The sequence below is a fragment of the Suillus subalutaceus genome (genome assembly GCF_016647625.1).
Source record: "Suillus subalutaceus strain FC151 chromosome Unknown DFJ58scaffold_96, whole genome shotgun sequence".
Classification (NCBI taxonomy): Eukaryota; Fungi; Basidiomycota; class Agaricomycetes; order Boletales; family Suillaceae; genus Suillus; species Suillus subalutaceus.
Genome location: NW_024540345.1, coordinates 8,709 through 31,211, shown reverse-complemented (window position 1 = coordinate 31,211; position 22,503 = coordinate 8,709). Strand labels below are relative to the sequence as shown.

The following is a 22,503-nucleotide window of genomic DNA, read 5'->3' as shown; positions in this document are numbered from 1 at the left end:
CTGCTGGCCCAGTGCAAACAAAGAAAGTTTGATCCAGTTGTATGCTTATAAGTATATCAATTATAAACACAACCTCACATCATCTTCATGCTGTGTCCACTTCAGTCGCCTTCTCCGAACCGGACTCGACACGGCCTTCTTCAGACCCTGCTGTTCGCTCAATATCGTTCTCCCCTGTTTCGTCAGATACAGTCGCTGAGAATGCTATAGTCGTACGTGCAGCAGCTCGTGTTTGCTCCGAAGTGATTGCTCGCCCCCTTGCTACACGGATGATGATGAGCAATTGGGCCATGCCCTAAAGACAGGCTAGCATCAGATACACAGATAACACAGGTTGCCATCTGCTTACCTGGACATGGCTGATAGACAGGAAACATAGATTGTCGACATTGCTATGCATACCAAAGGAAACTATGAAAACAATGGCGTATGCAATGTATGCCATGGCGGACTCAACGACCATGAGGACGATGGTGTTATAGGTGCTGGAATCATATTCCCGTATGATTTGCCTCATCATGCCTCGCATGGAGAGCAAACGACTCGTCACGAGGACGGAGTACGTGACAGTGAGTCCCACTTCGAGGGAGAGGTAGGCTAGCTCGGTGTTGATATTGTAGAATACGGCACCGGCGCTCGACTGGATCAAGACAAGAATAGCCATTGCTGCTCAAGATATCAGTGACTACTGTCGTTTGACAATCAATGAACCGCACCGATCATGCCAATATAGAGGGTGATCATCGGGACCATCACGTATCTTGCCCAATTCCATATCACAAAACATCGGTGAAGCTAAAGTATTCCAAGAATTAGGCCTGCATCAGTCTATACGGCGAACTATTCAGCTCACAAGCAGCGCTTGCATAAACAACTCCATAACGAAGTAACTGGATGAAACTGTCAATACTAGTGGTCTGTAGATGGATTGAAAAGGTACTTTACCAGGCAATCGCCATAACATTGATGGAGTAATTCATTTCATTCTCAATTAATGCGACCGGCCCACCAGGCGTACCACGAAGGTCTATCCAGATCATCTCTGTGTATTTTGCGTTCGCAGCGAAGCCTATTGTCCCGCATACAAACGTTATAAAGACGTAGGCAAGAAGGGTGAACCGATGTTCTGCAATCTTCCCCCCATGTCGAGGCCGTTGCATGAGAGCGATCGCAGCTTGCACTGTAAGGATGACGAATCCGCCTGTTGCGGTACGTCAGCTTCCGAATTGTCATATGTCGACTAAAAATGCACCATAAGATGCTGCTCCCAATATCATTCCATCGAGACGAGATCGCTCGAGCCACAGATCTGTCGATGGGGGGTCGGATGACATGGCCCAAAATTTGTTGGCGGACTAGGTAAAAGGATGTTACTTGGGGAAGACAACAGACCAAGTACTCAGCGCGCCCTATCCAATGGTGAAGATAACCAAGAGGATAGTCAGGGACGCCGAGTGGGGAAGAAGTAACGGTTATAAAGAGATTCAGGACTTGGAGATAAATTCAGAATAGGATGAACGAACGTTTCCGAGTCCGCTTGAGAGTCGACAGGTGTTGGCACTCTGAGCAGAACATTCCCAATACGGTTCCCAACGAGACGAGTGTCACTCTCATCCCTAGAATGTTGTGCGACAGCGTGTTAGTCAGGCAGCAAGTACTTACTTATGCAGCGCATATCATATGATAGCGGTGCGACATTCACTGACAGAGTAGGGCTTCGCTGGGCGTGCCACGACGGGCCGCCGGGCGTTCAGTGCCGGACGAGTCGACCTGTGCGGCACTAGTGCGATTGGCGCCCGGGTCAACCTGTGAATGGGAATGATGATTGGTTTAATCCCACTACAGTGCGAAGTCAGTGCGTTTCAAAGCATGTCATTGCAACATCTTCACTGTGAAAGTTTTTGAAGAAATCCTACAAATTAGTACATATGCAGTAGGAGAGACACAGACTGAAGGTGCAGGGGACGAATGACAGAGAGGACCCTCAAAATCATTTTCGGCTCCGGTACCTTTATTGATGCTATAAAGGTAGAGCCATATTCCCCACACACACACACGCAGACAGGTACGCACACATGTTTACAATACAAACAACGCGGTCGCATAAACACACCCTAGGCCTGTAGTACCCGTCGCGTCTCTACTGCAGTCTGAGTCTTATACATAGAATAGTCAAACTAGTCAGGTCCAAGTTCGACCCCAATTGAACCTCGTACTATCATGTTTATGCTACACAAAGTCGACATCAACAGAATGCAACTGAACACTGTCCTGCTCAGACCTAGCTACTCGCTCAGTATTGGTTCCCTCTGGTGCGTCCGATGCAGTCCCCGAGAACGTTATACACGTAGACACAACAGCAACCGGGGATGACAGCTCGCATGTAATTGCCTGCCCCCGTGCTACACGGATAATAATGAGTAACTGGGCAATGCCCTAACACCACACCAAGATCGCATGAGAGACGCAGACGACTCAGATTTTTGTTTGCTCACCTGGACATGGCTAATAGACAGGAAACATAGATTGGTAATATTACTATGCAGAGCGAAGGAAACTATGTAAATAATGGCGCAAACAGAGTATAGCATAGCGGATTCGATGACCATGAGAATGCTGGTATTGTAGATGCTAGAATATTCTTGTTCTTGCATGACCTGCCTCATCAGGCCTCGCATGACGAGCAAGCGATTCGTCACGAGAACGGTATAGATCACACTGAGCCCCACTTCGATGCAGAGGTAGGCAAGCTGGACATTGATATTGTACCATATGACGCCGGCACTCGACTGGATCAAGACGAGAATGGACATTGCTGCTGAGGATGTCAGTGAATGCTGTCGCTTGATAAATTATGGACCGCACTAATCATGGCGATATAGATGGTGGACATCGGGATTATCACGCATCTTGCCCAATTCCATATCACACAACATCGGTGAATCTAAACATTCTAGAGTCAGACCTGTCCCAGTCCATATGGAAAATATTCAACTTACAAGCAAGGCTTGCATACACCACTCCATGACGAAGTAACTACAACATCGTCAATACCAAAGGTCCTGATATGGATAGGCGAAGACACTTTACCAGGAAATCGCCACAATATTGATAGGGTAAGCCACTTCATTTTCAATTAATGCGACCGGCCCACCAGGCGCATCACGAAGGTCTATCCAGATCATCTCTGTGTATTTCGCGTTCGCAGCGAAGCCTACAGTCCCCAATACAAAAGTGATCAAGATGTAGCCAAGTAGAGTTAAGCGGTGATCTGCAATCTTCCTCCCATGTCGAGGCCATTGTATGAGAGCAGCTGCGGCTTGTACAGTAAGGATAAAGAATCCGCCTGTTGCGGCACATACGTTAACTTCCGAATTGTCGTATACTGAAAACTCACCGTAGGATACTGCTCCTAACATCATTCCGTCGAGACGAGATCGCTCAAGCCACAGATCTGTCGGGGTCTCGGATGGCATGGCCCACAATTTGGTCACTGACCGGTGAGGAGGTCAGGAAAAATATTGCTAAAGCGCCCTATTCGGTGGTGGAATTAATAAAAAGGATGACCGAGAAAGAGTGGGCAGAGCTTGGAACGGCCTCGTCATAGTACGGTAGTATCACGCATTTATGATTCGATGGTCGAATAGCAGTGCGAAGCTGGTGCGGATATTCTTATCCTTCCCAAATCTTTACAGAGAAAATTTGGACAGGCATTCCTATAGACTGACCATGTCGGCCGCCGAGTGAGTTTGTTCAACTTTTTTCAGCCTCGTCTGATTGGACCGTGTCATCCGGACGAGATAGCGACCGGCAGCGTCATTGGATGCCTGTTATACTTTAAGTCGGAGTGGTATAGCTCTGAGAAACTAGATCGAACGTGGGTCCAAACTTTCGCGGGTGAAATTTTGACTTGGCATCAGTCACTGGGGTTGATGTTGCAGCTGCACTGGCAGATTTTGCGTCCATGGGGTACAGCGAAGTGACGGACATGGACTGATTGCAGCAGGAGAGAATGAGAGTCTTGTAGCAACAGTGCATACACTAAGCAACCGACCGCCTGTGACGCGTTGCGCGGTTGCCTCGACATTAATATTCAGACTCCAGAGGTACAGGTACACACGGGAATGACGATTCAGAGTTCAATGTTCACCTGTTAAAAAGTGCCGTTCGGGCGGCCTCTGAGAATATCCCTAATTAGCAAGTTGCAACTTGTCTGCAGTAGTGTTTACCTGAACCTCGTTACATATCATAGGTCATGTTTAGTACCAAGTGGAATAAAGTCGAGTAAGTGCAGAAGAGGCTTGAATGTTACTATTTGGCCTTGTTAGTGGCCACTGCTCGGAGCCGGCCCACAACTTGAACCTCCCACAACGGACTTGCTCAACTGATACAATTGCCAAGCAAGTGAGAATCATGTCAAGGTAATACACTTATTTTCCCATGTGCAACAATGCTTACTACAGGTTTGATTCAGCAGCCAACAAGGCCACGCCGTTTGCATGCACACGTTAACTTGTATGGGAATGATCACTTGCCATCTCAGATCGACCCTATCGCTCACAAACTTGGTTTTTAGTGATCGGCGTACAAAATCACGATGAAAGATCTAACTACATTGTATCAGTCGAGCTCGACGATGTAGAAATCCTTCGAACAACCCAGATACATGGGATGGGCAAAATAGTGTTCAGCACAAAATTGATGCGTAAACCAGGCTTTTATCCCACTGCTCCAAGTTAAACTTACCTTTTTCATTCTTGAAGCACGGGGAAAGACACTAGTATGGTGCGGTTTAAGCTATACAAGGCTATAGACGATGAAGCCGAGACTATATCACTGGAAGGGGAGGTGCAGTGCTCTCTAGCAGAACTAAAGTCCGCACGTGGCATCGAACAAGATGACGGCAAGTTTTACCGATGTGATCCCATGAGCGACCGACTGATGCCCGATGCAGGTTTTTCTATAGTTTACCTCCATCAAGTGTTTCGTTATCTGTCCGATTAATGCCTTCCCCAGAACGAAGAAAGGTTTTGAATAAGCTTTTGGGAGTTTTTGATGAACCTCATATGCCATCTACAGGAGCGATGCAGGTGCTAGGTGCCTCACACCTGTACGACCCATCCATTGGCGCAGGAGGTCATACTCTAATCGGGCTCCAGTCTGCAGATAATAACTCGGGAACCGGTCTTCAAAATATGGATTGGGGGTCATTGAGTGATCGAGCAAATAGCCTCATGAACAGCTATAACCAAACGCACCGAGGTGAAGACATAGAAGAGGCCATCCGAATCCTTTCAGCGTGGTACAGTGGCTTGCCCTCAGGCAGTAAAAATCGCGCTGCTTGCGCCAACAGCATTGGTCTCGCGTTCCATATGCGTCTCCGGCACTCGAATAGCATTGACGATCTCGAGCAAGCCGTACATTACTGGAGCATAGCTCTAGAGTCATGGACTTCTGGATCACCATATTACGTCCCTTTGGTGGTCAACTTGGGAGGCATGCTTCGTAGGAGGTTTGAATGGCAAGGAAAACTCGAGGACGTTGAACAAGCCATTATGATGTATAGCGCCGCCACCTCCAGCTGTCCTCCAGATAGCCCATATCGTCACAACCTCCTCAACAATTACGCTCTCGCAGTTCTCAGTCGTTTTGAGCAGACTGGAGATCCTCAAGACCTGGATCTCTCGATTCAAACCCACCAAGAATGTCTGTTGCTGCGACCACCTGGCCACTCAAGCCGTTTCTCGACTCTGTCGAATCTTGCCGATGCAATCTGTGTTCGCTATCGTGATAGAGGAAACGTGGATGATCTCACCAGTGCAATGGCATACTTCCACGGAGCGTTGGAAATTTGTTCGGCCGAAAGTCCATCTTATCCAGTGATTCTCATGAATGCTGGACTCGCCTTGCGGTATTCATTCGAGCGCAACGGGGACCTGCAGAACTTAAACACAGCAATAATATATTATAGCATTGCCCTGACAACTTGCCCTGATAATCACCCGACACGATCTTCCCTCCTCGCCAACTACGCGAGTGATCTCTGTATGAGATATACGCAGAGTGGAGATATCAATGACCTCGAATATTCAATCGAGCTCTATACCAACTCCTTAGCCAATCAGTCTCCCACGCATGCATATCGCTTCTCCTCTCTCCGTGGTCTTGCGACTGCTCTGATGAGTCGCTTCAATGTTTACGGCGTTCCCGAGGATCTTGATCTCGCCATAATACACATAGCATCTTCCATGGCTCTGTGTGGACCCTCGCACCCAGCACATATAACTGTGATTATGGTCTGGATCAATTGCCTCATCATGCGCTACAAGACGCGTGGAGATATAGCTGATCTCGATGCTGCTGTCGAGCACTCTGAGGCAGCCATACATTTCTGCCCGAGGGAGAGTCCTAACTACTTTCCCCTATTAAATCATGTCAACAACGCCTTGTCTGCACGGTTTTCTCGGAGACAAGACGTTCGAGATCTGGAGAGGATAATTGACTACTGCGACTCAGCTCTCAGAGATGTCCCACATCACAACATCTCCAATCGACTCTTTGCCATGGATCGTGCAGATGCTCTCCTACAGCGATATTTCCATGAAGGGGGCATGAACGCCCTAGATCACGTCATTTCATTTTACCGGGACATAATGCAAGATTTATCTAGAGATCATCAAGCCTTTTCCCGTGCCCTCATTCAACTAGCATCTGCACTTCAAGCTCGCTTTGAGCAGAACGGGAACGTAGATGATCTTGATTGCGCAGTCAATCACTATCGCACGGCATGCGAGGTGTGCCTTCCTGGTCATGATGACCACTCTGCTGCTTTTTCGGGTCTCGGAAACGCTCTCCTGCTGCGATATCAAATCTTTGGTCCCCTGGATGACCTCGATGAATGCTTAGTTCACCTAGCTCATGTTGTCGAAGCCCGTGCTTTGGCTACCTACCATCCAGACTATCCTAAAGATCTTACCAATTTTGCATATGCCCTCTTCGCCCGCTTCCAAAACCAACACGACATCACTGATGTGGACCTTGCAGTGAATTACCTACAGGCAGCTCGGGATCATCCCAACCAATCAGAGGGACGGCAAATTTTGACTCACCTTGCCACTGCACTTTCTGCTCGTTATGATGAACGCGAAGACATCGATGATTTGCAAGAAAGTATCAAGCTGTTTGAAACAGCGCTTCCTATGTTTGTCCCCAATAACCCCCATGCGCTTCACCTCCGCCGAAACCTTGCTCGTTCTTTGCAGAAGATGTATGCAAAACGACAGACGATCGAAGATCTGAATGCTGCGATTGCCCATTTTGAGGCATATGTGACGATCTCGCCAGAGGATCACCCTGACCTGCCGCATACCTTGATTTTACTAGCAAGCTGTAGGCATATGCGTGCAAACGCGGGTAAAGACGATGACGGCTTTTGGAATGCCCTCTTACTTCTTGCCACTGCCAGTGGGAAGTTGCCCGAAGCGCACCCATGTTTATTCTCCGTTTACCACCTGTACACGACCATTTTCAAAGACTACTACAGGCTAACCAAGGACGATTCGTTTCTAGAGAAGGCATTCCAGTATCACCAGCTGGCTTCTAGCGCACCTGGAGTCCACACATGGGATCATCTTACTGCGGCTTTGCGTTGGAGAACGGACGCCAATGTTTTCCATCATACGTCAGCTCTGGAAGCATACAAAACTTCTATAAAGCTGCTCGATCGTCATGTTATGGCTACTCCTACGGTTTCTGGGCGCTACAAAGCTTTGCTAGGAGGCATATTACGTGATACGCCATCACTCGCTGCAGATGCTACTGCCTGCGCGATCAGCGCGGGCGATCTCGAGCTGGCAGTCGAACTCTCAGAACAAGGCAGAGGCCTTCTTTGGTCGCAGATGTCTCGCTTTCGAGCCACCATTAATGATCTGCGAGCCGTTGATGACGAGGGGTGTCGGCTTGCAGATGAATTCGAGTTCCTCAGCGCTGAGCTTGGGAGGAGACAGTCTGACTCCTCAGGTATTAAGACTGCCACTGAAACACTGAGACGAACACAGCAGGAGGAAGAGGCGCGTCGATATCGCCAGGTCTCTTCTCAATGGGATGCTGTAGTGAGCAAAATACGGCAAAAGCAAGGATTTACGCATTTCTTGATCCCAATGCCCTACAACGAGCTGAGGGCAGCTGCGATTGCCGGCCCCGTCGTCATCATCAATGCAAGCATAAAGCGATGCGATGCAATCATCATTACCAAAATCGGGCCTCCTCGACTCGTTCCACTTCCTGATGCCTCGTTAATGGGCATTGCTACCTTGTCTGATGACTTCCGCAATGTCTTGCGGAATACTGCAGGAGTTGGAGAAGAGAAGATGAGAGAAAAGCAACTTATACCTGTCTTCCGCAGGCTTTGGGATGCTGCGTTGGCTCCCGTTGTTGAGGTACTTTTGACCATCTTGCCGAAGGGCTCTCGTGTTTGGTGGTGCCCAACTTCGAAACTCACTTCGCTGCCCATTCATGCTGCTGGACCATACCGCAAGGGAGCCAGCAACATACCTAACGTCTATGTTTCATCATACACACCAACCCTTTCTGCCTTAATACGCTCAAGGCGGCAAAATGCATCTAAGGTCGCGCCGAATACTCCGTCCTTTGTTTCCATTGGTCAATCAAAACCGAATTCCAGGAGTGGAGAAAGGGAGTTGGAAGCGGTAGAAGCAGAGCTTGAGCTTGTCAAATCCCTTGTACCGCCATCAATGTCATGCTCGGAGGTCTCCGGGGACGAAGGAACCGTTAGCGGGGCGATCCAAGCCTTAAAAAACCAATTCATGGGTCCACCTTGCCTGCCACGGCAAGCAAGATCTTGTTCAGCCGTTCGATTCATCTTTTGCTCTCCGCGACAAGCCATTGCGGCTTTCAGACATCATTCAAGCCGAACCAGAAAACCCGGAGTTTGCTTTCCTGTCTGCATGCCATACCGCGGTTGGTGACAAGAACGCACCTGATGAAGTCATCCATCTCGCCGCAGGGATGCAGTTTTCTGGTTTCAGAGGTGTCATCGGCACAATGTGGGCGGTGGATGATACCACTGCCCACCTCATGGTGAAAGAATTCTATGGCGCGATGTTTAGCGGTAAAATCGACTGCACGAACGCGGCTAGGGCTCTGAATAAGGCTTCCAAAGCCGTCGACAAGGATAAAGTACCAATGGATCAGAGAGTCGTATTCATTCACATTGGAGCATAGTCTTTCAGCCGTGCAGTTTATCTTATAGATCTGTGGATTCCGGTACGTATGCATTCATGGCGATCGAGTACTTCATAGCCGTACACACAGATATCATGTTATGATGGGCGGAGTCTGAGCCTCAGGCTTTGGCAGGTGTGACGTACACTGTCACCGCTCACGCGGCAAGTCCCGGAAGATCAAACGATGGATGCTTATAATATTCTCGCAATCTACCGAATTTCAATTCATCCTTCATCAACATCTCCCGTTGCAACAAGTAGTAATAACTCGTTAAGGAAGCCTGGTCACTGGTGGCACTAAAAATAGTATGTGACTGCTTACTACTATAGAGGTTAAGTTCAACTGGTTCAACGTCCAACCGCGACTCGGATGTTTAGCGCTAACGCTCAGCGAACCTCTCTGACTAGTTGGCAGAAGTTCTTCATGGCTTCGTCGGTTTTAGAACTGAATCTGCCGGCTGCCGTAAGTAATACAAGTATTGCATTAATATTGATGCTTGTCTCACGACCGGCGTACTGCGCGAGGACACTGCCGTTGATTGCGTCATAATGGTAGTTGATGACGGCGAATTGTAGTGATTACAATTCGCTGGGCGCCCCTACTCTTGTGGGTGTTTGGATATTGCGGCTCTGAGTATCAGTTCTGTCAACCCACCGTCAGTCACTAGTCTCATGACCAACATCGACAACGTCCTGGACTCCGAAGTCCTTGCTCAAAGCGAGGACGCGCAAGACGAAGGAAACACTGTGTCAGCAGTGGGAGCGCCAATAGAGAAGGCAACGACAATTCACTTGTATCCGATAAATACTCACGTCATCTACAGAGCAATCCCTTGGGTTACAAGGTTACATTGCTGTCCTCTGTCATGCTCAATCTCGGGCGAATGCTCGGCGCAGGAATATATTCTGTCCCGGGCGTCATACTGAATTCTGTTGGCTCGATCGGCCTGCTCTTCACCTTCTGGCTATTGGCTCCATTATTTGCATTCGCAGGTCTCATGGTCTACAGTGAATACGCGAGTATGTTCCCAAAGAGATCCGGGGCAGAAGTTGTGTACTTGGAACAGGCATATCCTCGTCCACAGTTTTTTGTCCCAGTTATGTTTGCTGTAACTTCAGTCCTTCTGTCGTGCGTGCTATGGTTTACATGTTGAATGAGATATTCATGGGATTGCTTCTACGCTGATCAGTTTTAGTGCAACAAATTCTATTGTATTTGCGCAATATGCACTTACAATTTTCGATGTCCCCATCACTCCTGCAAGGCAAACCACTATTGCATTAGCAGTCTGTGCTGTTGGTGTGGGTTGTGAGTCTCTTATGTTTCTTGCGCTAAGGTACAATTTGGAACTTGACCACACAGTCGTCGCCCTGTCAACGAAATGGTCTTTAAGAGCCGTGAACTTTCTTACTGGGTTGAAGGTCCTTTCTCTTGTCTTGTGAGCATACCGTTTACCATCCGTTATCTACTGACCGATTGTCCTTTTAGCTTGGTCTTCACGGGCGCCCTCGTACTTGGTGGTTTCACTCACATCCGCGATCCCTTTGCCAATTTTCGGTCCCCCTTCAGCGGTAGCACGACCAATCCAAATTCTTTGGCTACTGCCCTAGTCAAGACTAATTTTGCATTCGCTGGTTGGAACAACGCATTTAATGTTATTGGGGAAGTCCAGACGCGCGATCCTGTGCGCACAGTACGCAAAGCCAGCTTACTATCGCTGATTTTAATCACATGTCTTTTTTTCTTTGTCAATGTTGCCTACGTGGCAGCAGTGCCAAAGGACGAGATAAGCAATTCTGGGCAGCTCATCGCGGCTTTATTTTTCCAACGTGTATTCGGAGAGGGCTTCGCAGCCAAAACCTTGCCGACCATGGTTGCTTTAAGTTGCTTCGGAAACATCGTGTGTGATCTTTGTATTTCGCATGCCCGAGTTACTCACACAATACATTTCTAGATTGCTGTGGTGAGCAACGCATTTTGAAACTGCTTGCCATCATGTGAAAACTCATATTGAATCTGCCAGACTGTTGGTCAGACACGCGTATTGCGTGAGATTGCCCGTCAGGGGCTGCTCCCGTATCCAAGATTTTTTGCATCGACCAAACCATTCGGCACACCATTGGCACCCGTGTGTCTGAAGTACTTTCTCACAGTCCTCGTGATAGTTGGCCTCCCAGCTGGAGATGCATTTAACTTCTTGTTGGACTTGGCTTCTTATCCGAATCTAGTAGGAAATTACTCCACTGTCGCGTTTATGTGATTAACAAGTTGCAGGTGTTCGGTGCTGCAACTGCCATAGGATTGTGGCTTCTTCGAAGGCGGCGAATGCTTGCTGGCATTGCACCTTCGAAGTATCGTGCGGGGAATATTTATGTTTCCCTTTTCCTCCTCAGCACGATATTCCTCCTCATAATGCCATGGTATTGTCCCTCCGAATCGATGTCTTGTAACAGAACTGATTTATTCGACAAGGGTACCACCAGAACCTGGTCATGGTGACGTATCTTTCTGGTACGCCACGTAAGTCTATTGTTGTTGCATTTTTGGGCCCACATCTGACACATCTATTCAGTTACTGCGTGGTGGGACTTGGTATCCTTGTGGTGCGTACATCATTTACAACGTCACCCCATATAAAACTGACCCTTTACAGTTGTGCGGATTCTATTACTGGCTGTGGATTGTTGTCTTGCCACGACTAGGGGGATATACCGTCGTGGAGGAGGTGGAACAATTGGAGGGCGGCGCGTTGACCGCACGGTTGACACGCAAATACCACTCTTCAGTTGATAACGGAGAGCAACAACCACTCATTGGTAGTATTTGATGGACTTTGAATAATTGTAGTAATACTCCTTTTTTTTAAATCGAATTTATTGTCTGCTGAGGGCAACGCCCGATGTAGACAGTACATGCTATGTGCTACTGCGTTCTATATTCTTTATCAACATTGGTGTAATTATAAACCATTGGCTCGCACCCCGTACGAAGGTTTGGGGTGGGTAATACTCCTTATACTTAGTGTAACGCTAAAGCTCACGATCCTTGTATCAGTATTACTGTATCACACAAGTGTGTGGTCCCCAATGCAAACAGCACTTCCACGCCACACCAAACCCAGTTTTAGACTAGAGCGTTTTTTTTTTAAAAAAAAAAATCCAAATTTGTGTCTTTGAGAGTGTAACTCTATGTAAGACAATACTATCTAGTCTTGGGGGCCCCTGTGCCCCCCCGCACCTCTAGATTCATGAATGCCCCGGTGTGAGGCTTGCCTCCACCGGTCCGCCGTTCCCGCCGCGCGTTTTAGACATGCAATCTAACGAAGGAAAGGTGACTTTAAGAAGATCGCGCAGGTAAGTAACTGGACAGGTAAGGATCGTCTGGACGCGTTCTCGGCCGCCGAAGCGACTGGTATAGGAATCTGGTTGAATGCAAAGTATGGTAAAAGAATGGTTCCTCTAGTGACGGAGAGGAAGGTTCTGATGGATTTGACTGATTTCAGTGGAGGCCGTGATTCCGTATAGGCGAGTGAATATGGTTGGATTGTGAGATTATAGGTTTGGGTTATTTGAGGATTAATTGAGTCGTAGCGGTAATGGTAACGGGGGGGAGATGCCGAGGTAGAGGTCGTGTTATATGGATGGGGTAGGATAAGGTACAGCGTTGATTGGCAGTTGATGATGTGTACAAGTGGTTCGATCTGTAACTGAGAGGTGTTTGTCAATTCGGACGCTTCGATAGCATGGACACTTCACCAAATGTGGTTTTCATTCTACCAGTGGCGTTGATGTATCTTACGAGGTGCGGGATGGCTTCTTCACTTGTCAGGACATATTGGATGGATGTGGCCTTGCGGCCCAGTGCGCAGATCAGGGTGTGACGTTCCTGGCTATACTTAGGGCATGTGAACAAGTAGTGATGGATGTTCTCGTCGATATGTGGACAGTGAGGGCAGGAGGAGTTGGGAGATTTGCTGATGCGGTGAAGGTGCTGGTTCAAGGGAGCGTGGTGGGTGCGGAGGCACATTAAGAGTCCTGTGAGGCGTTTAGGGTAAGATTTGGTTAGCTTAATGAAGGAACGATGTAGGATATTAGGATCGATACTATGCGTGCGTGCATAACGGGGGGATTTAGCCCAGATTCTTGACCACCGGGCTTGAGTGGAGTTACGATGTGCTTGCTTGAGGGCCGAGATACTCAGAGGAAGTGAATCTTGACGAAGGTAATGAGGTAGCCTGGCACGAGGGCTGTTGTTCTGACTGCCCTCCGCGGCTTTCTTTGCCTGTTTATCTGCTTCCTCGTTGCCATGAATGTCGGAGTGGCCTGGTACCCAATATATTGTAACGTTAAAATCATCGCGATCGTTAGCTAGTGTCTGCATCATGCGCCGAAAACGGTCTGCCAGGTATGAGCCGGGACGAGTGTGAAAACTGTTACCCGCATTGGATTGCCGCTTGGTTGTCGATGGATATGGATACAGGGAATTGAATGTTGCGTTCTGTGGATATTAGTTTTGCTGCTAATGTTAGTCCTACCTCCTCGGCTTCGAAGACGGTGTGCTCGTCCTTGGTGCCTAAGTAGTAACGTAGTACTCGTGGTACTGCGCCTGCACGAAATAACACTGCGGATGCTCCAATTTTATCATCGTGGCCCGAGCCATCACAATAGACCTGAATTGGTTCTGTCATTTGTTCGTGCAGTGTCGTGGCTTCTTCTCGTGTGGGTGCAATGTTGGTCTTGAAGGGGTTCTTTGTGGTTGGTGGGCGTCTTGCGGGGATTAGGGTTTCGATTTCATCTGGTATAATGGAGAAAAGACGGGTGAGTTTGTGCAGTGAGGAGCGGTGAGATGATACATAGCGCTTGGCAGCGCACCTAACTGGGAGGTATAGAGGGTGTGTTGCTGGGTGAGCGGTGATACGAATGATGGCTCTATGACAGATGTTATGAAGGGCAAGCGTGATAGGGAGGATGTTAGCATGAGCTTCGAGGACGTCTCCTGCGGTGGTCCGCATGTCTCCAGTGATGGCTAGGGTAGCGAGTCTCTGCACAGATGTGAGTCTTTTTGCGACCCCCACTGACTAGAGCGTTATGTATTATAAGTTTGCCCACATATATGGGTTGCTTTTCTTTCACGTGTCCCTTGAGGTCCCTTGCAAGGTGGGCCACACTGCCTGTGGCACTCAGGGAGATTCACACGGTAAGAACGAGTCGAAGGCGAGAGAATAGACTTGAGGATTCAGACAAGGTAACTGTCCGAACTAAAATGTATTCGGTTGGGGGAAGATCAACTACTTCTACAGTAGCTCAACGCGAGTTTAAATACTGTAGAGCTAAGATACTGATGTAATCAAATGGAAACAGGAAGAACTAAGTGCGTGCCAACGAGGATATTGTCTAATGGAGACCAATATCCGAAGATGGCTTTTACCGAGCGTAACACTGCCGCAGCTGTAGAGTCCGGCGTTATTTGTGGGTGTTGACGTATGCCGGGTATTTCCGAACATTAAGCGGCTGATTGAACAGCCCTACTCTTAAAGTTATACGTATGCTTCGAACATTTTTCACCAGTGAAACGGTTTCACTGATGAAAAATGTTCGAAGCATCACTGAAACGTTCCGCTATGTTCGAGTTGAAACTATTATTATACCAAGTATTTCCTATCAAAACCTTCATCAGAATCATTTGGACTGACATCCACTGCTTCAAGAAGCCCCAATTCACGTCATAACGTGACTACATAAGTAATGGAACGGAGACTTGAGCTGATGATCACAATCCGTGTCATGCCGTTCTCATTATGCCAGCTCCGAGCACATTCTTAACCCTGCATTGCATGATTCTCAGCCGGAAATATCGTTCCCTCTTCCTTCCATCTCCATCGAATGGATTCGAAATACTCTGCCGACACTGTAGCGGCCGCTAGGAGTCTCCAAATCTTTACGGTAAATTTCCTCCAGACAATGCCAATGGCCTCTGATGAAGTCCATTGCTTCTAGTTCATCTACAGTATGTGTTACTTCGTCAGCAAACCACATCTGCTAAGCAACAATTCAGCGTCGATGGCTACATTTTGGGTATGACCATCTCCATCTTCCCAATTTAATATCATCTTGTGACTGGTCATTCGGTTCCTACCCAGATATACGACTATGTCTGCTCAATCCATGAGGAGGTAACACAGATCATTTACAAGATCAACTTCCTATCCTCACAATACACCATTTCAAGGGAATATTTTTGCTTTATTCCCGCTTGAACAGGGTCAAATTTTTGTACGTTGTGACACGATATGTGCCTTTCCTTCTTTTTGTTGCGCACTTGTATTGTACGTCTTTAGTCTCAAATCTCAAATCTAAAATACCATATTGACAGACTGTTGCCAGTGAACTTCGTCCCAGACGAGACTTCTAATGTACGTTGGCTCGCAATAGATAAGAGCCCTGCTCACTTAAAGGCCAATCTAGACATGCCAAATTGTCAACAACATTTGCTCAAGTACATCAAACTACATGTCGGAATTACCAGTTGCTGACCTTTCCCCTCTTATAGCTTTTAGCCTAATATCCATTGTCTGCTCAGAATGTAAATGCTCTATTATCTTTATCGCGAGTGCAGAGTCTTGATTCCTCCAGGTTTCTTCATCCTCAGGACTTACGCGCTGTGGAATAACAATAAGGTCGTTTTGGTAGCTATGCTATCAACTTTTGCAGTGAGTTACGTCTAATATTGCGGCTTTCTAATACGAACACACCATCAGGTTGTAATTGTGGGGTCCATAGTTGCCCTCTTTTCCGCCACTGCGGCTGCGCCGTGTATGAATTACTCCCTATGCCTGTCTGGTAATTTTGATCCAGTTTTCATTTCACAGTTGAAACCAGTCCAATTCCAGGTATCACAGGCTGTTATCAGTCCATAGGAAGCGTCAGGCTTTTTGTCCCTTTCCTTCTTTTGTTCGGACTAGAATTTAGTGCGTCAAAGAGAATTGATTCGTAAACGCTTTTTGAATCATGCTTGATACAGCGCTGATTTCCCTCACACTCACATGCACCATACGAAATTGGCGTACAACCAACAACCGTTTGTATGTTGTTATATTGAAACACAACGTGCTTTATTATGCATGTGGTCTGTGTAAGTGGGAGCGTGGAGTGGTCAATCGTTGCTCATCTTTCCCACAGTTTTCTCGACTGTGAACGTTTTGACATCGCTGCTACTCGATGTATGTTATCTATTTACTGAAAGATTTTCTTGCAATTGAGATTTCATGCAGTACGCGTATAGCGGCATGTTCCAAGAGTACGTCTCTGCCAATGTTTGCCGGCAAGCAATACTTACAACCCCAATTATGTGTCTAGTTTCCAAGTTATCATTCATGCCATACTTGCCACTCGAATGCACCTCCATCTGTGGCATGCCGACCGCAATCGTGATTGTAATGCCTTGGATTCAATTTCTCTCTCCCAGTTGGCACCCGCATCTCATATTGAGTCAGCCTAACTATTAGCATATGTGCTCTCGCAGGGCGGTCTGGAAGGAAGGGGAGATTGCAATTGACTGCTCCAGTGGGTTCGCCAGGCGAGATTGGATCATCACTTACGATGTTGTGACGGGGAAACTCGTGTACGCGCCCAAAGTGGTTCCTGGAGTGCCACAGACAATTCTCATTGAATGGTCCGTCCGGATCGATGGAGGTTGGGTTTAGATGTGAAGATTCACTGTATGATAAGTGTATATACTATTTATGAGGTGCGCTCCTTTGTCGTTGGAGCGGCCTAAGCCCCAAAGCAAAGCAGACAAGTTGATGATGCTAGCTACGAACATACAGACATATACAACACGACATATGAATATTTAGCCCCACTCCATCATGGTTTGTTGGTGCTTATGTAGAAAATTTGCGCTACAGGCCTTGACAGAAATGCGGTTCAACGTTCAGCGCTCAGCCTTCATCATTTCTATATCTAAATCCGATACTATCCATGGACTCTTGAGTAGTATTTGCTAGTAGCGACTTGTACGGTATGCCTGCAAATGCCTTAGGCCCCAAAGGGATCGCATTGAGTATGCATCCGACTCACCATTTTGTATCTGAGCAAATCATATGAGAGAATGTCCAATGATCGCAAGCAAGAATCACGCACCCGTTAGAACTCATCGAAGCTTGGGTGTTCGATTATGGCCGGATGGCGGACAAAGTCCAACTCTGGACGCACAACGAATCAGAAATTGGGATGATCAGATAAGCTAGATAAGGCCTCGATTAGACACACAAACTTGAAGGGAGGACAGGCAGGCGCACTTGTCGAGAAAATCTGTCGAATAACCCAGGAATCAGATCCCCGATTTTGCTATCACCACCCAAGTTATTGCGGCTGGCTTCTGTTTGATTTATTCGAGTTGATCTAAATTGGATAAATTCTCAGCGACGCGATACGATAGAGTTTGGATTTGAACTTACATGGTTGGCTCAAGGCATGCCTGGAAAGCCATTAGGTAGTCCCTGGATGGCTCTCCGCTGATGGTCCTTCCCCACGCTGTCTACCTTTGATGGCGCCTATGAGTTGAACGAGCCATTTCTACTGAATGACCGAGAGTCGTGGATAAGAGCACAACGGGCCAGACGCATGCCCACCCCATATCATCTATCTGGGCAGCAGAGAGGTAGTAATGAGTCGTCCGTGAAGGGTGAAAATCGGCTGTCGATGTCCTCGGAAACTATTGGTAAGGAATCCTTAATATGATTGGGCGTCACATCAGATATTCGGATATCCAGGTCCATTCTCGTTGCGAGTGTTACTGGCACGATATCGCTGATCGACGTCTGTTCAAGCATGATTCAATCATATCGAGCATGACGGTTTAAAAAGAGACTTACGATGTGAGTATGTGCCTCTGTCGTGAATGAATGCGCGTGGCAAGGAGATGAGAAGTGCTGAGAGGGGAGTAGAGAAGAGAACCAGGGCTTCAAGTCGGAAGGCATCAAGCGCACCTAAAAAAGTATCAGCAAGGCGCCGACTACGATATTCTGACATACATACTTTGATCAGATCACATCGGCTTTGTCATGTATCTGAGCAAAGCAAAAGAAGAAGCAAGAGGAAGTTGTGAAACCCCGGATGGCTGATAATGCGCCAGATCAGCGAGAACACGGACCATCATCATCCATCTGAGCCGTAGACAAGGAGTCCCAAATCGTGCGTGAAGGGTAGAAGCAGGGGTGTCGATGTCCTGGAGACCACTAGTCAACTGATTGGGCGTCGATGATCTAGTTGAACCAACCCATCGCTGACCACTGTCAGGTAGTCACGTCTTCGATGACAATTGTCTGGTTTCGAGCACGATTCAGCGATGCGGAGTATGATGGTTTTAAAAAGCTCGCGGTTCGAGTATTCACCTCTATCACGGATGTGCGTGGTAAGAAGATGTGATATGCTGAGCGGGGAGTAAGGCGCACCTGACAAAGTATGTAATCCATCAGTTGTCTGAGCAGAAAAAAACGTGTGGAATCATCCATCTGGGCCGAAACACGTGGAACGCAATGCAAAATTTCTGTGAAGCAGGAAAGTAACAGCAGCGGTCTGAGCTCAGACGGCTTATAGCCCAAGGATTCACAATCATCAAACCAATTCGAGATCTATCATCTGTCTGAGCATAACGAAGGAAGGAGAAGTGATCATAATGAGTAAAAGCCCAGATCGCTGATAACACAGCGGCTCTGGTTCATAGGACACAACCACCGTGACACCTGCCATCTGGACTTGACTCGGGCGAATGGGGAAAATGATATTTATGAAAACGAATAAAGTGTGAGGGAAATAACGGATGCAATGCGAGGAGCTAGAGAGAAGGGAAAGCATTGAATTAATGGCAATGATTCGTGGTGCCAGTGAGTGGAAGCCGAGATGGCTGGTAATGCAACGAGTCTGCTTCCTTGTCGTCACCATATTAATCTGGGCTTGTCCATAACAATGGAGTGGGAGGTGCAGGGTCGAGGGGAGTCAGAGCATAACCTAGATCAGGAAGTTCACAGAAGATGCTTACCTTGTGTTGATGGTCTTGATACAGTCTCGCAAGAAGAAAATGGCACGTGTGAACGATGAATGCAAAGTGTGGCAGCGGAGAACGATACTATGGGACCATTGTTCCAAGTAAACTCGTTTTGCGCAGGGAGTCGTTACGTGTAAAAGGGCAGAGTGGATCCGAGTTCAATGGCGATGATAGTAAGTTAATATTTAGGGCCAGCGCCCTGGCTAATTAATGGAACATATGTATGTGATACTTGCATGAGGATTTGAATCTGATGCAGGCCAGGTCTGTGCAGAGAGAGGATTATCAATCTGAATGAGTGTTATTGTGATCTTGATATTAAGACTGGGCACTGGTTAGATAACATTCTGGATATTAATTGGAAGATGGGAACGTTGACCATGTGTACCCCTGGAGGGGCGGTAAACACGGGATAGATGCAAGATGTGGGTTTGCTTTGGGTGGTAGTGAACGCCCTTGTGAATGTAGTAGACGCCCCTTTGAATGAATACAGCACTGACATGACACCACAGTCGACGTGTGTGAGCTGCCCGCCACAAAGGTACGATGCATTCAATTGCCCCATGATGCCAGCCCTGCGTGTCTGTGGGCGCGTAACCACATCACAGGTAGGATCGTCACAAGTAATGACACCCAGGCAGACACGTCTCGTCTTTTTGCCTCGTGACCATGTCAGTGCCGACTCTGACCCCCTCTTGTCTCCTCCTCCCGGCTGGCAAGCCCAATGTTCCCTGAGATTATCAGTTTTTGTTACCCTCCTCCCACGTGAATAATCTTTCAAAATCTCCGTCCGGCCATGGGTCCCACAAATCATCTGTCAGGATCTGGCCACCAGCGGCAGATTTGGGACATAGAGAGTCGGATGGTCAATCTGGATCGCGCCGTTGATTTGCTCGGGCTGTAGAAGGACTAGCACTTCGGGTGCGCCGGCGTGGCATACATTTTGTGTCTGTGCGAATATCAAAGAGCTCCTGGGAGTGGTGTCTCATGAGTCGAGGGAGGGATGGAGCATGTGAGGCAGAGTGCACAGTTCTATGTGTGACAGGAGTCGCTGGAATGTGTGGAGCACCTATGTTTTAACTATAGTGTCAGGGAGGCAAGCAAAGAGTCATCGAAGCATTGCTCACTTAAAGCGTGTGACGGCCGAGTGGTCTGCACAGAGGTTGGAAGATAAGCTATTACATTACCTGTTTGTACTTGTCGAATTTGAGTTCGCAAAGAGCATCAGTGGAACGGCGCATCCGAGCGGTCATAGCAGGGAATAAGATCCCCAACCAGCGGTTGATCTGGACGATTTTGATCCCCTCTCTCGCTGGGATAGAAAAAATTGAATATATGTTTGATCAATTCCTAGAGTATGGTTAAAACAAGTGCCCTCCGTATCTCAAAGCACTCACGATAGGCATGGTATATATAGATTTCCAACAGCGCGATACCGGTTCTGCTCTAGGCCATAGTAGTTGAGGGTGGAGAAATGTTTTTTGGAGTGCCACCGTGACTGCCCGTAGAATGCTTATATTATGTACCTAAGTGACACTGACAGTTATTGAAAAGTCATGACGTGGCATTAATATTGAGGTTTGACGCGGCACGCAAGTGGGCCTTGACGCAGCTAAGGTAAGTGTGGAGGTTTACATTAGTACGGAGGCTGCAAAGATGTTGGGGAGAACTTGTCATAGTGTGAGTAGTGCTTGACCCAGCCTGACTGAAGCTTGACATGACATGGTTGGGTGCTTGACGTGGTAGTACAGAGCACAGAGGCTGCCGGACTTGATAAGGTGGGGGTCGAAACTTGACACAGTGTGCACAGACGGACATTCATATGTTGATCATGGCGAGGATACAAAGTGTTTGGAATTGATTTCGAGCGACAATATAATAGTGTTTGAACATAATGTATTTGTGACGGAGCCGCGTCACGACCGCGTCAATTCCACCTGATAGGATTCGAATCTGAAGTTGATTGCAGTTACCAGGTGCTTATAGAGCAGCGGAGAGAAACAACACATCGCCGAAGGAATTGAGCTCAAAGCCTCGAGCTCAATATAATATTCACCTGTTCGATGGAGGCAACCGAACGAATCCACTAAACGTGCCTCTGGCTTAAGTCAGCGTGCCTGAACCGGGTACGTCCGAAGCGCAGGAAGGATAAAAAAATAACATGCTGTACAACACAGCCATGATGGGACCGTGTTTCCCGCGAGTATGTCGAAAAATTTACGGTGGCGCTAACACTCCTAAAAACCTTTTTCAACCCTTTCCATAGAGTATATCCAGTACTATGTAGTGTGTTTATGAATATAATGCACCTCTCACTCATAATTACTAGCATTTCTACATAACAAGGTTTAGATGAGGGTTAGGCCAGGAATTGACGAGGTTTAGGAGCACTGCTGAGGTTTAGGACGCTTTTTAAGACTGCAAGTGTTGGCGTTGCGCGCCGTAAGGTTTAGGTACAATTCCCGTTTAGGACAGGTTTAGCGACGCTTAGCGTGAGTTTGGCTCCCAAACGACAACGACATTTTAGAATTGAGCCTCCCGTGTTGCTTTCGAGAGAAGTAGCGCTCGATTCGAAAATCGAACGGTCCAGTCACCGATGTCACTTTGGTGACGTGACGTGACCGTTCGTGACCCGTTCCTCGACGCCAGTTCTCAATTCCCAAAAGGGACTGGACGGAGAAGGGACGTCAAAACGACCCGATTTAAATGAAAAAGAAGCAAGAGCGCGCGGGGAGGAGGGACCCTGAACGCGAATGGGGAACTAGCACGCTGGAATGGACGGCTCACCAATGAGGACGCAACGGACGGCATACTTGGGTAGGGGGATATGGTTCGAAGGGGTGGTGGTGGTGTGGGTGCGTGTGGGTGTGTGCTTGTGCTTGTGGAGGGAAGGGACGAGACGAAACGAAAGGAGAGAGTAAGTATATGTTTTGGTGCTTGCAGTATCCGAGGGGGGGGGATGGGCAGTGCAATAGGTTGCAGGGACTAGATTGAGGCAGTTTTAAACAAGCGTGCTACTAGTAGCTAAGTTCTAACGGGGATTTGTTTTTCTTCGCGGAACCAAAACTACGGGAAACTGTCAACCGAAAGGGGCGTCACCCTTGATAATGATATATTGCATGTTGGCCTTTGCGCGGTTCCGATCATGAACCGGGCTTGTCATGCCTCCTTGGACCGTGTTTTTTCATGCAGGAAACTACTAGTGGAATG

General features: G+C 47.7%; 7 protein-coding genes across 7 annotated transcripts; 3 read left to right on the top strand and 4 right to left on the bottom strand.

Annotated features, from left to right (window-relative positions):
• Positions 1–68: 68 nt before the first annotated feature.
• DFJ58DRAFT_509674 (uncharacterized protein) lies at positions 69–1,423 on the bottom strand. The gene is made up of 6 exons (XM_041380752.1): positions 1,253–1,423; positions 946–1,201; positions 854–890; positions 717–795; positions 350–666; positions 69–295 (listed from the first exon to the last, which is right to left on the bottom strand). Exons 1-6 carry the CDS (start codon positions 1,332–1,334, stop codon positions 86–88), a joined length of 981 nt encoding a protein of 326 aa, XP_041241004.1. The 5' UTR covers positions 1,335–1,423; the 3' UTR covers positions 69–85.
• Positions 1,424–2,229: 806 nt separating this feature from the next.
• On the bottom strand, positions 2,230–3,476 carry DFJ58DRAFT_730878 (uncharacterized protein; the record flags this gene model as incomplete). Its single annotated transcript, XM_041385958.1, has 6 exons — positions 2,230–2,436; positions 2,496–2,815; positions 2,866–2,944; positions 3,000–3,036; positions 3,091–3,346; positions 3,398–3,476. 6 exons carry the CDS (start codon positions 3,474–3,476, stop codon positions 2,230–2,232), a joined length of 978 nt encoding a protein of 325 aa, XP_041241003.1.
• Positions 3,477–5,498: 2,022 nt separating this feature from the next.
• On the top strand, positions 5,499–9,243 carry DFJ58DRAFT_717505 (CHAT domain-containing protein; the record flags this gene model as incomplete). The annotated part of the gene is made up of 9 exons (XM_041384360.1): positions 5,499–5,643; positions 5,881–6,045; positions 6,070–6,296; positions 6,330–6,448; positions 6,470–6,767; positions 6,795–6,876; positions 6,907–7,328; positions 7,575–8,829; positions 8,858–9,243. 9 exons carry the CDS (start codon positions 5,499–5,501, stop codon positions 9,241–9,243), a joined length of 3,099 nt encoding a protein of 1,032 aa, XP_041241002.1.
• Positions 9,244–10,111: 868 nt separating this feature from the next.
• On the top strand, positions 10,112–12,073 carry DFJ58DRAFT_664425 (amino acid/polyamine transporter I; the record flags this gene model as incomplete). The annotated part of the gene is made up of 10 exons (XM_041382433.1): positions 10,112–10,374; positions 10,436–10,554; positions 10,609–10,684; positions 10,735–11,146; positions 11,201–11,209; positions 11,270–11,473; positions 11,521–11,666; positions 11,719–11,766; positions 11,819–11,849; positions 11,900–12,073. 10 exons carry the CDS (start codon positions 10,112–10,114, stop codon positions 12,071–12,073), a joined length of 1,482 nt encoding a protein of 493 aa, XP_041241001.1.
• A 2,958-nt stretch (positions 12,074–15,031) lies between these two features.
• DFJ58DRAFT_509499 (uncharacterized protein) lies at positions 15,032–16,335 on the top strand. Its single transcript, XM_041380751.1, has 11 exons — positions 15,032–15,188; positions 15,243–15,252; positions 15,301–15,320; positions 15,386–15,418; positions 15,475–15,571; positions 15,630–15,658; positions 15,711–15,741; positions 15,796–15,828; positions 15,879–15,955; positions 16,004–16,213; positions 16,267–16,335. The coding sequence occupies exons 1-10, from the start codon at positions 15,129–15,131 to the stop codon at positions 16,160–16,162; spliced, it is 549 nt and encodes a 182-aa protein (XP_041241000.1). The 5' UTR covers positions 15,032–15,128; the 3' UTR covers positions 16,163–16,213; positions 16,267–16,335.
• A 277-nt stretch (positions 16,336–16,612) lies between these two features.
• On the bottom strand, positions 16,613–17,736 carry DFJ58DRAFT_843777 (uncharacterized protein; the record flags this gene model as incomplete). The annotated part of the gene is made up of 6 exons (XM_041393007.1): positions 16,613–16,739; positions 16,844–16,886; positions 16,983–17,057; positions 17,325–17,334; positions 17,546–17,648; positions 17,705–17,736. The coding sequence occupies 6 exons, from the start codon at positions 17,734–17,736 to the stop codon at positions 16,613–16,615; spliced, it is 390 nt and encodes a 129-aa protein (XP_041240999.1).
• Positions 17,737–19,502: 1,766 nt separating this feature from the next.
• DFJ58DRAFT_509474 (uncharacterized protein) lies at positions 19,503–20,509 on the bottom strand. The gene is made up of 2 exons (XM_041380750.1): positions 20,421–20,509; positions 19,503–20,362 (listed from the first exon to the last, which is right to left on the bottom strand). The coding sequence occupies exon 2, from the start codon at positions 20,105–20,107 to the stop codon at positions 19,595–19,597; it is 513 nt and encodes a 170-aa protein (XP_041240998.1). The 5' UTR covers positions 20,108–20,362; positions 20,421–20,509; the 3' UTR covers positions 19,503–19,594.
• Positions 20,510–22,503: the final 1,994 nt, after the last annotated feature.